The sequence below is a fragment of the Abramis brama genome, assembly GCF_963993115.1.
Source record: "Abramis brama genome assembly, chromosome: 25".
In the NCBI taxonomy this organism is placed as follows: Eukaryota; Metazoa; Chordata; class Actinopteri; order Cypriniformes; family Leuciscidae; genus Abramis; species Abramis brama.
The window spans coordinates 13,013,996-13,027,155 of NC_139987.1; the positions used below are offsets into that span (position 1 = coordinate 13,013,996).

The 13,160-nt window shown below is 37.5% G+C and overlaps 1 protein-coding gene across 2 annotated transcripts in view; it reads left to right on the plus strand.

Annotated features, from left to right (window-relative positions):
• Positions 1–12,155, plus strand: part of mtus2a (microtubule associated tumor suppressor candidate 2a) — a 69,214-nt gene extending 57,059 nt beyond the window's left edge. The window contains exons 7-15 of one of the 2 annotated variants that reach the window (XM_084104251.1): positions 271–548; positions 2,908–2,974; positions 4,759–4,973; positions 5,057–5,162; positions 5,256–5,329; positions 5,413–5,511; positions 5,596–5,715; positions 6,677–6,777; positions 6,860–12,155. In XM_084104251.1, the coding sequence (XP_083960377.1) occupies positions 271–548; positions 2,908–2,974; positions 4,759–4,973; positions 5,057–5,162; positions 5,256–5,329; positions 5,413–5,511; positions 5,596–5,715; positions 6,677–6,777; positions 6,860–7,208 (1,409 nt within the window). In that variant the 3' untranslated portion in view covers positions 7,209–12,155. The remainder of the gene's footprint in view (positions 1–270; positions 549–2,907; positions 2,975–4,758; positions 4,974–5,056; positions 5,163–5,255; positions 5,330–5,412; positions 5,512–5,595; positions 5,716–6,676; positions 6,778–6,859) is intronic. The other variant, XM_084104252.1, reaches the window with a different exon arrangement.
• Positions 12,156–13,160: the final 1,005 nt, after the last annotated feature.

Sequence of the window (13,160 nt, forward strand, 5' to 3'; positions counted from 1 at the left end):
CTGTGGGTCACATACCTCATTTTAACATTACAATGAAACCAGTCTAGTCTTTGAATAGTCCATTTGCTTTACTTATAGAGTATTCACCTAATCCAGTTAGGTATAGAAATTATGGTAAAGCTTCATGTAAATTGTTTCATGGTTGTTAAGCGCACAGTACTCCCTGGGGTGTCTTAGCATTATGGAGGCCGTTTTATTCACACATGGCAGTTCTGAGATGAGTTTAATGAAATTGATTTTTTAGTGCTTCTTTTGTGTTTCCCCCTTTAGTGCTTCAGAGGCAACAGAAGGCAACAGTGGCAGTTCGAGGCTCAAGCATTCAGATTTTGCCTCGTACTGGCTCCCCAGGTCCAGAGAAGAAAAGAGAAGAAGAGCAGAAAAAAGAAAAAGAGCGAGATGAAGTAGAGAGACAGGAGGAGTTGCAGCAGCTCTTGCAGAGTCGCTATGAAGAACAGGCCAAGCAACTGCAGGCTCTTCACACAGAACTAAAGAAAACCAGCCTGGGTCTGGAGGTCTTTGTCATCTGTACTCAGCACTTCTCCCTCAAGGTATTTTATTGCAGACACCATCTAAACATCACATTTTCTTTCATATGTGCCTGAATCATTAGGCGTTGGGCATACTCTACTAGTTTTTTTTATTATTACCACTTTACACATTTTAGAATCCTAATAAAGTCATCAAAACTATTAAATGAAACAACTCATTTTATTTTTATTTTATTTTATTATTCATAGGTAAATGTTTGGCAACAGTTCTTCTAACCCTAATTGATGGAGTGTGTAGCTTTTCATTTCCTAAACAACCATGTAGGATATGGCCATATTCCAGGATGACAATGTCAAGATTCATCAGGCTTAAATTGTAAAAGAATGGTTGGGAGGGAGCATGAGGAATCATTTTCACACATGAACTGGCAATAAAATGATCTTGTATTGACAATGCAAGAGTCAAGCACTTTTGTACACACTCCATCAATTAGGGTTAAAAGAACTGTTGCCAAAAATTGCTATAAACATAATAATCACAATTTTATTTTATTATGTTTTTGGGGAATTGGTCATCCCAAAAATGCTGTTTTCTAAATGTATTGTTGTTAAGCAGATACAGTACGTTCAATCATAGTGACATTCCTCATGGCACAAACCCCGTGATCAAATGATTTGCTCAAGGGCACAATGATGGTATGGTCTTCGCATGTCATCACTACCATGCCAAAGCCTCAACTATAAGGCAACCACTAGTTTACTGACTGACACATCCAGTCTATCTCACAACCACTGCAAACTGAACACTCAAAAACCAAAAACCAAAACTCAAATAGCAGCCTTTATCTAATCTACCATGAATAGAAGGATGAGGTAACTGTGTGCAAGAGCAGACCGTTGAGTCACTGTTTGCACACAGAATCACAACAAGCATATCACTGTCTCCTTAGGATGAATCATATATGTTATCATCCTTATTTGTAATTCGCTTTAGATAAAAGCATTTGCTAAATTAATCATGTAAATAAAAAAGATTTTTTTTAGAAGCACAGTGCCCCCTGCTGTCCATCAGTGAATGATTGCTTAAATTATACATCATGAAAAAAAAACATTTGTCCCCTGTTGCGTCTTAAATGCCTCTTCATTCAAATTCTAGACAAACTTAAACAAGTCAGTGAGGGGTCTGAAACCTGGTGGCTTAAATTATACACTCATTTATACAGTATACTGTAAGATGTTCAACCAGGCGCTCAGGTAAAGTTATAAAGTCTGTGATAGGTGCTCTTGGGGTAGGGAAAAAATCCAAAGAAACGAAAAACAGGTCCCAGGCACTCAGTCAACTTTTCAATGAGGAGAAGGATAAAGTTAAAAAGCCTTTATTTAGTATATATTAAGTCATTTTAAAAATACACGAGCCAACATGTTTCGACCAACAAGTGGTCTTCTTCATATTTATACAGTATGTTCCAGCCTAATGCCCACACATACTACATTAATATTAATTGCATTCCTCTCCTCCACATGCACTCCTGTTTAGCTGTCTTAGCAGTTTGTCTGTTTAGCAGTAAAAGGGTTTACGGATAGAAGCTGTGTGTCAGTAACCTGCCAATTCCTCCCACGCCTGGCAACTCTAACATAAAGCAATCCACATTTTATTAGTTGTTATAATGTATGTTTCATTTTTAAGTGCTTATCATTACCAGGTTGGTATACTGGACATATACTGGACATTTTCTGTTAAATGCACACTAGAGTGTTAATGCTTCTGCAGCATTGTATCAATTTATTTCTTCCTCGTCACCCTACACTTACAGACATGTCTTTTGTGTTTGATTTAGTTTAGTTTATAATGTTTGTCAGTTTCAAACGCAACACTATCCATATTCATAATTAGATTTTATTTAGGCCTTAAAAGTAATACTAAATGCAGTATGCAGTAGGTAGTCAACACTAAAAAAATACAGTATGTGTTTTCGTGAGGGTACATTAGTTCACTGTTTATGGATGTGATTGTTGAACTATTAATTAGTAAAACTATGTTAACCATGAAGAAATTGGACATACTATAAATTGTATCCTAAATGATTTATCCTGATATTGCTGAGACCAAATGTCCCTCTACAAAAATGGTTAAACCTGAAATCACCTACATTATAGAAACTAGCCACGAGGACTGAAAATGTTCCCCATGAGGAAAGAAGCTAAATAAACTTAATATAATTCAAATAAATATTCATAAATAATACAATAATCCTGCAATTAATAATTCATAAATAATGAAAATACACTTGGTTTTGCGGTTGGGTTCAAAGATAGATATAGATGTCAATGGAAAACTTGCCTCGAGTAGCCTAATATTGTATTTAATTGTTAGTAGTGGATCAGAATAAAAGCAGATGTGTGTTATTGTTTGTTTCAGAGTGAAAGTGCTGAGGAGAAGGAGAGAGAGTTGTCACAGGAACTCAGTCGGATTCAGCATGAAGTGGGTGAGTGTCCAGAAACTTCTAAGCAAAAAACAGCTACCGGTTGGTGGTTGCATAAACGGCTTAGACTACTCTAACAATTTAGTCATCGATTATGTCAAGGATATGTTTAGTTTGGTCTGTGTTTCTTTAGTACTTTGATTTGGTTTGTCTCTGCTGTTGTTTATTGTTTGAGTTGTTATCCTCTTAGTTGGTTTGCACTGTTTCTAGATCAGTTTCCTTTGTCTGTGTTCAATATTACCATGGTTTGTCTAATTTGAACCCAAAAAGTGAGACTGTCTATCCCTTGAACTACAAACACGAGTAAAAAGTGTTCAGAAAACTACAAAACATGGCGGATCTACGCGACCGACGGTTAATTATAGAGGTCAAGATAAAGGGGTTTAAGTGACTAATAATCAACATATAAACTGATAAAAAAAAAATATTTCTGTAATGTTATTCGTGTTATATTTCATCTGCAACAACAACGTGAACTTTTATAAAGATCCGTTTGGCCATTAACTTTTAAATGCATCTTTATGCATGGATATGAGGAGAGTCTCCGCATGAAAGATCCGTGACTGGCAGATCAGCGTGCTACTGCATTTCTCTCCGATACTGTAGGAAACATATAAAATGTCGAGGATTTTATCTTTGACAAGATGATTGACAGGTCAGTTTACCTGACAGGATGCGTGTAACTAAGTGACAGAGAGCAACCGTTAAAGACTCTATTTTATGATAGTATGTCTAAAAGCTTGTCTACTCTTCTGCTACACACTCAACAGTATGTAGGCCTACTTTTTCTTCACAAAAAGAGTATATCCCAGACAGTTAAACAGCTTCTCGAACAAGAAAAATGTAGGGCGGGACTTGATTTTGTCTATCGGGAATTGATTGGATGGTTTGCTATTGTTGTGATGTCATATGAGTGACAGGTTGCCCCACCCTCATGCCAGTAAACACATCATCAGAGAAAAGAAAAGATGCTGCTGCAAGAGGGAGGGAAAGTTATTGTGATTACCTCTTTCCCCGCCATTGACGGAAATGTACGGCTTTCCGTGTTTTCACTGTTATGCGGTTGGAGGTGCTATGACACATCTTCTGAAAGAGTACTGAATCTCCTGATCAGAACACAAGCGAAGAAGCAGCAATATGTAAAATAACGCGATCATCAACATTAAACAGCATATAAATCAAAACTGCCTAATGTTACTGAATAAAATGTTGACCCAGGACGGGATATAGGACTGTGCAAGCATTAGGTGTGTTGATGGACTCGATCTACTCCATCTGTGTTTTGATTATCGTTCTGAATCCGATCCAGACGTAGACTTTGACAAAAGCGCAATTTTCTTTTTTTTAATGAAACTTTTTTTAATGAAAGCAGATTCAAGTGTTGATTAAAAAAAACAATACATTAAGCTAGAATAACTTTTTGTGTGTGTGTGTGTGTGTGTGTGTGTGTGTTTCTCTGTTCTTTCTTTTGATATATTGTATTCAGATATTCATACCACAAAATATTCTGGGGACCATGAAATGAAATGTTCAAAAATGCTGCCAATGACTTGCAACTTTTTTCAAAAATGCCGGCAGGGAAAGAGTTAAAGATTATGAGGGCACATTATTATTATTATTTTTTAATTATGTGAACGATAAATCATTTATAGGTACTGCAATATTCCTTTAAAAAAAAACATTGTCAATTTTGATTTCATGGCTTCTTTAACAGTGGCTACATTTTTGCAACTGGCCCCAATTTTGTGATATTTATATCTATATGTTCTGTTTTTCATATCGCCCAGCCTTCAACGCAGCTCGCTGGGAGCGTCTTCAGAAGGAGAAGAGAGAGCTGGAGGAGTGTTTTGAGAGGGAGCTGAGAGAGTTACAGGTGCAGCAGGAGTCTGAACTCGTAACCTTAGAGGAGAACTTGAGATTACGGCACGCTTCGGACAGAGACCATCTCAGAGCAGAGCACCAGTCAGAGGTGGAGGAGTTTCACACCCAGCACCAGGAACAGGTTGGATCATCAGACTGAGGATCATGGGAGATAGATTTAGGATGGCATGAATATGAAAACTCAACTGCGTGTTTTGTGTGTAGATCGAAGAGTTGACTGCCAACCATGAGGCCGCCCTTGAAGACCTGAAGACCATGCACAACATCACCATGTCAACACTGCAGGAGGAGCATGCCAGGACAATGAGAGGTGAGGGTGCCATTTTGTAATACCACTACTAACCAGCTGACGGAAGTGTGGAGAAGGTAAATTCTGTTTTCCTTCTCATTTCATTTCTCTTAGACTTAAGAAAAGCTCATGAGCAGCAAAAAGCCAATCTAGAAGAGGACTTTGAGAAACTGCGCCTCTCGCTTCAGGTGATTTGTTCAGTGACTCAAGGTTTAAGATTTTTTACTACTCATCCAAAAGGCTTCATTAGTAACAGTACCGTTTCTTTCAGGACCAGGTGGACACTCTTACTTTCCAGAACCGAACTCTGAAAGACAAAGCCAAGCGCTTTGAAGAGGCCCTGAGCAAGAGCACTGATGAACAAATCGTGGTATATATAAAGGGAAATTTATAAAGGGATACTAGGAATTAGGCACACAAACGCTGAAAGTAAGTATTGTAAATGTATTTGCAGGATGCACTGGCCCCGTATCAGCATATAGAGGAAGACCTTAAGAGTTTAAAGGAGGTTCTGGAGATGAAGAACCAGCAAATTCATGACCAGGAGAAGAAGATCTGTCATTTGGAGAAAGTGGTAAGCTACAAATGAAAAGGTGTGAAGGATAAACACACTGTGCAGGAGAATTGTGAGATAAAGTATCTTCCTGTATTCAGTTTAAAGTTAAGAAAATCAATTTCTCTCTCCACTCTGTCACTGTGAAAAAAGATCTGTGCCAGTAAAGAAAACAGTGCAAGTAAAAGAAAAACTGCAGCAGGAAAGAAGAAAGCTACGGAGCGACGCACATGATATGCAGGAAAAAATATATGCATCATGGCCATGAATCAAGAAATAATTCCTTTGTTTTAGTAAATTGTGGCACAATTTACTAATTTGTTCCCTCGTTTTAGTTAAATCAAAACAAGGGAATGAATTAATGTCACGGGAACAAATTCTTAATTCATGGCCATGATATACTGTATTATATTTTTGTCCATGCTATGTATGGGGTTCCATAGAAAACAGTGCAAGTAAACTGCAGTTTTTTTTATCTCAAGTAAAACCCCACCTTTTAATCAAGAACCACATGATATTTATTGCAGGATATTAAATAATGATTAATTTCTAATAAAATGAATTGATTTTATAGTGAAGTATATCTACACTCCTTAGCTCTGACTTTTTACAGCCCCCTAATAACCTCAACAAAACAAATCACACAAATAAAGAATTGTATAAATAATAAAGCAAGGAGAATAATCCTTTTCTGATCCTTTTACTGCTACAGTACATTATTTATGATTTGGATATTGATTTACTTTCCATTTAAAACTGCTTTTTACTTTCTTTTCAGCTCCTTTGAAGGTTATATTATTTATAATTGGGAAATTGGAAAATGAAATTTTAAAGCCTCGTTTTTACTCACTTTTCCTTTCAGCTTTTACGCTTCTCATTGTTTCGTCCTCACGTAAAACACATTTCAGTCCACTGTTGTCCAGGCAGGGGAAGTTTGTGTAAGAATTTAATGTGGAGCTCTGTGTTTGCTTGATCCTTCGAGCAGGCCCAAAAGAACCTGCACCTGGAGGAGCGGGTCCAGGTGCTTCAGCAGCAGAATGAAGACCTGATGGCCCGCATCGACCGCCACCTCTCAGTGTCAAGGTCAGGATTTGAAAAAAGATCAAATTAGTCTTGCGAAGCCAGTCTTTTGACTAATCCTGACTGTTTCATCCTGGATGTTTAGACAACTGTCTGAGGAGAACGCAAACCTTCAGGAGTATGTGGAGAAGGAGACCACCGAGAAGAAACGTCTGAGCCGCAACAACGAAGAGCTGCTCTGGCTCCTCCAGACGAGTCCTCACCTGTCGCCTTCCTCTTCTCCCATCCACAGAGCCTTCTTCCCCGGCCCTGATATTCCCCCTTACCCTTACTCCCCAGGCCCTGGAACCCCCACACACTCCTCTTCTCCTGGCCACTGTACGCCCACTCACAAGGTGGCTTCTCCGGGACCTGGGACGCCCACGCTGAGAGGTTCACCAGCAGCACGCTCGTCCCCCGCACGGATCCCGAACGCCAACACTTTACCCAGATGAGCCGTCCTACTGAATCTCAGCTGCCTCGCCCATTTTCTGTTACTGTCCGTCGTGGACGACAGTGCTTTGTTTTGATGTGCGGGCCATGATTTCCTTTAAAAAATATGGCAAATTTTATTACAATTTTAACAACCCAACTGCCAGACAGAGATCTAACAGCCTCTGTTATTTCCATTCTTTGAATTTTGAACTCAAGTAAGCTCAAAGAATTTTGATACTGGAGGATTGAACTCGTAGCATCAGAGTGAAAGAGCTACTGATGCTAATGCTAATGACGTGCTGCCGACAATGCTTGGCCTGCATGGAAGCAGAATGATTTTTGTGTACAAAAGTACAGAAGTTGCTCGGCTTTAGATCTGACTCTAAAACATGCTGTTGGACTCCAACACAAATGTCTGTAGGTTCTCCTGAATGACATACGAGAACTTTATACAACAAAAAGCACTTTAGGTTTCTGCCCTACCTTCTTCCTACAGATAAATGCACCAGCATTTTTTGCGGTCTGGTTTATTTTTTTATAGGATATGTCTTCTGATTTTTCAAATCTCCCAGTGTTTGAGTTTCGATCCAGAATGTTTCAAATTTGTCAAGACATACACTGCAAAATTTCATTTTCTTAATATTTGTTTTCTTACAGTGAAAATATCTAAATATTCTTAGAAAATGTACATGACAAAATTACATAGGATATGACTTGTGTTGAGGCAATTTTATTTATCCCAGTTTGCTTTTTTAAAAGTACAACTTAAATATATATTATTCATACACTACTGTTCAAAAGTTTGGGGTCTGTAAGATTTTTTTATGTTTTGGAAAGTCTCTCGTGCTCACCAAGGCTGTATTTATTTGATCAAAAATACAGTATAATAGTAATATTGTAAAATATTTTACACTTTAAAATAACTGTTCTATATTAATATCTTCAGCAGGCATTAATCCAGTCTTCACAGTCACATGATCCTTCAGAAATCATTCTAATATGCTGATTTGCTGCTCAAGACACATTTCTTATTATTAAAATGTTATGGGTGACTGTCTATAGAGTGCACGAAGATGAAGAATGTAAGGAAATAGTCTTTTAATTCAATAATCCACAGGAAACAGGGCAGAAACATGGGGTAACGGGTAACATCCACTTTACACAACGTAAATGAGGTCATTAATGAACGACAGGTGACCAGAATCATTAATTAAACACATGAAGGAACTGGGTCAAAAGACAGGACACACAGACAAACAGGAACAGAACTAAAACACAATGAAACTCAACCATAACTGAATATACATGTGACATATCAAGTTAATATTTTTGTGGAAACCATGATAATGTTTTTTCGGGATTCTTTGATGAATAACAAAGTTTGAATAACAGCATATACAGTATATGAAATTTGTAACATTACAAATGTTTACTGTGATTTTGATCAATTTAATGCATCCTTGCTGAATAAAAGTATTTATTTCTATTTAAAAACAAAAATCTATAAAAAATAATAATAATAATAATAATAATAAAGAAAGCTTGAATGTTTAGATATTTCTAACGAAAACAAAAATGCTGATTAAGAAAAAGATTTTTTGCAGTGTAAAGTCCTCTTCACTTTGTCTTAAGCTGCGATGCCTCCCATTGGTGCATGGGCAGATGATTTCCTGGACCCACCAAAAGACTAATCCAGCTAATATCAAAACCAGCTTTTCCAAGCAAGTGTTTCTTCATACACGGTTCCGTTTGCCTGCCGACATGATTTTGAGACCTTCCGTGGCACATATTCATTGTGCCGGCTCGGTTAACTAGGCAAAAAACTCTTCAGCATCAAGTCTGTTCTTCATACTGTATCTGACAAAACAAGAGCTCTCACTTCATGCATGACATAAAACAGGAAGATCAAGCAAATGTAAAGGTACCGACTACAGGAAATGTTGTAAATTGTAGTAGTCATTTTTATTAGTGATTTGTATTTTAATGGGCATTTTGCTACTTGATGTGCATGTGATGTAAGTCTTCCATTCTTAAAGGGATAGTTCACCCAAAAATGAAAATTACCCCATGATTCACTCACCCTCAAGCCTTCCTTCAGTAGGTGTATACGATTTTTAAAATGGCAGTGAATGGAGGATGATATTTTGAAGCCCAAAAAAGTGCATCCATCCATGATAAAAGTAAATCTATACGGCTCCATGATGTTAATTAAAGGTCTTCTGAAGTGAAGTGAAGCGATGCGTTTGTATAATAAAAATATCCATATGAATAACTTTATCAACTAAAATAACTAGCTTCCGGCAGACGGTCTGCGCAAGTCGACTTGAGTCAAAATAGTAATACTTGACGCAAAGTATTACGTAGGATATAGGAGTAGCATAACACTTTGACTCCTCTCGCAGTTCAAACAAATACAGCTCGGTAACAAACTTAATCTCCTCCGACATATCTCTTTAAAAATTCTCATTTTAAACTAATACGAGGTGTTTAGGTAATTAAGTGTTTTGTTTTGCTCTATCCTCTACGCTTCCGTGTTCGTCAGTATGTCATGTGTCAGGTCAAGTGTTACTCTTTCGCCGTAAATTGAAAATCGTACGGCCTTCTGCTGGAAGCTAGTTATTTTACTTTATAAAGTTTTAAATATGGATTTTTTTTTTTTTTTTTTACACGAACGCATCGCTTCGCTTCAGAAGGTCTTTATTAACCCCCCAGAGCCGCGTGGAGCATTTTTATAATGGATGGATGCACTTTTTTGGGCTTCAAAATATCATCCTTTATTCACTGCCATTATAAAGTTTGGAAGAGCCAGGACATTTTTTAATATAACTCCAATTGTATTCTCCTGAAAGAAAAAAAGTAATATATATATCTAGGAAGGCTTGAGGGTGATTCATGGGGTAATTTTCATTTTTGGGTGAACTAACCCTTTAATGTGAATCCTAGGATAGTTGTCATGTTAGGGTAGACACATGGACTCCTGGGGATGATAGCTTCCACCTCTGATTTTTTTGTAATGTTTGAGGACAATATTTTACCCATAGTAATAGGACAGGAATATATTAAACCTAGTGTCACACCTGTCAGAGATCCTACTACCAGGTGTTACAGGTGTGGAAAGGTTCACGGAGGTACAATATGGTGGTTATACGCGTATTTGGATTTAAGCTATCTTTATTGTAATGCTGGTTGACTCTTGTATTACCTCTGTAGAGTGTAGCATAACCTAGAGAGAGTTTTCTTTGTACGAGTGAACTAGAAAAGAATGTAACTGCGTCTTTAAATGTTGTATGATAAAGTTCAGGGAAAATATTTTGCTCTGTCTCTGAAAAGGCAGTTTACTGATTTTTTTTATTATTTTTTTTAATGAAAAATACAACATTCCTCATGCAAAGTGGGTTTTGATATTTCAAAGAAAAAAGTTTTAAAAAATTGGAAATTTTGAAAAATTGGATTTGTTTTCTTTTTGTTTGTGTGTTTTTACAATTGATACATCTTTCAATGGTCAACCTTCTACACTTTTGATACAAAGGAGAATTTTTGTAAACTCTTCATTGATAATATTTTTTTCTATAGTATTATCAGTTGGTGCTTGTACAGGGTATCATACACAGAAGTACAATAATCTGCTATTCAAGACCAGCAATCTACAAGAATCCACACACACAGCAAATATGTGTTTGCAGATGTTTTTCTTCATTTGCGACTATTGTTTACTGTTTATAATGTTTTTTTTTTGTTTTTTTTATTACTGTGAAATGTATTTTATTTTAATTATAATGCATTTTCAAAATATGTAGCTTTGCATTATGAACTAATTTAATTTGCTTCTGTCACTGTGATAATAACGTGTCGTTGTTAACTTTACATTTTTGCTACTCTGGCACAGATGCTAATGAGTTTTCTGGATGTTTCATGTCAAGCACAATAGCATTATACATCACCACGTAAAAAAAACAAAAAAACATTTAAAAAGCACTTATTTTTAACCATTTTATTAAAATTTAAAACAGCAGCAGATCAGCTTAGCCTAGTTAGTTGTTAAAATAGAAAATGAAAAAATACACTACAACAAGTACACAAATGTTTCAGGGATGTGCCTTCATTTAATGTGCAAAGTAGCAAAAATGAAAAGGGTTTTCACATTACAGCAGCCTTACAAACAGTTATTATGCTTCTAATATCTGGATTAATGCAGGAAAATAAATGCATCTTTTTGCTTATTTTTTTTATATATATATTTCTAAAACTATAAATTAAGTGGTTTCCCTTCTAATTAATTTAATTTTTTCCATTTTTATTCTTTGCACATTTATGTTCTAAATGTATGTCTCAACAACAAACCTCAGCAACCTCAATTAAACAAAACTACTGCACCTGCCATTGTTTATAACCAAGTACAAAATTGTCACTAATCCACATTTATTATAAGGAGTAACCATGTATTTACTTGTATACTTAAAAATCTTGAAAGAGCTCATTGGTTTCTTTCCTTTCTGCCCTCAAGACAGACTTCACTGTGGCAACAGTCCATAGATGGTGATAAATGATATAATACAACAGAATCCGGTTCTGAGACACACTGACTCTTTGTCCAGTGGACATCTAAACTACTGAATGTCAACTTAGCCCTGAAAAAACTGACAGTCAATGTACACTGGGAGTGGTGGAGTCACTTATTGTACTGAATGAAATTTGTCCATCTGTCTATTTACTAACATTTGACTTCTCATGTCTTTTTTGATTGAACTTTCAGTCGCTTGTAAGCTACTATTTATTGTGTTGTAGTGCACAGTAATCAATGCATGTTTGTCTTGGCGGATCATTCCTTCCCCATGTACGTTTTCAACTTGTGATGGTTCACGCTGTAACTGTAGCATAGAGAATATAATACTAAGGAATGGAAAGAATTTATATATAACTCATTTGTATTCACTATGGGGGGAGGGGATGAATATTAAAATGTTTCAAAAGACAATGCTCATATGCTTTGGTTTATTTGTGGATGTTGCTATACAATGGCCACAAAAAACTATTTAAACAATTAAGACACCATGCAGTGTTCACACTTGAAATAGTTTACCCTGGGTCATCGTAAACTCTGGGTTAATTTGGTTAACTGAATCCTGGGTTAATTTACTTCAAGTTTCACACTGCTCATACTTAACCCCGGATTAGTATAATAACGTCTTGGTTATGTATGTAACCCTCGTTTCCTGAGGAGGGAACGGAGACATTACGTCAGTGAATGACAAAATTGATGGTTTCGCTAGAGAGCCCTATCACCTTCGAGTTATTAGAAAACGAGCCAATGGTATGAAAATACCATGGGTCTGCGGAATTTGCATCGGCGTTTCTGCGGTACAGCGGTTGTGGCAGGGGTCGTAACGTCTCCGTTCCCTCCTCAGGGAACGAGGGTTACATACGTAACTGAGACGTTCCCTTTCGTTCAATCACTACGAGTTACGTCAGTGAATGACGAAATGGGGGTCCCAATTCAATCACCCCACAGCGGCTGGCTTCCAGTGCCCTTCCTTTCCCTTAAGCTTCCCACCAAAACAGACAAAGAGCTGATCTGATGTCCTAAAACACTGCGTTCAGTCTACGTAAGCATGGAGGGCGCGAACTGGACAGAGCAGTGCCCAGGCTGGGTCTGCCTCCTCCGAGGGCAGCGCTTGCAGGTTCACCACCTGATCCCTGAAAGGAGTGGTGGGAACCTTGGGCACGTATCCAGGCCGGGGTCTCAAGATCACGTGACAGTTAGCCGGCCCGAATTATAGGCACGCTTCGTCAACCGAAAATGCCTGCAGGTCCCCTACCCTCTTGATGGAGGCCAAAGTGACCAGGAGTGCTGTGTTCATAGACAGGAACTTAAGCTTGACTGATCGCAATGGCTCAAAGGGAGTTCTCTGCAGGGCTGATAAGACCACTGCGAGGTCCCAAGAGGGTATAAGAGGAGAGCGAGGATTTAGTCT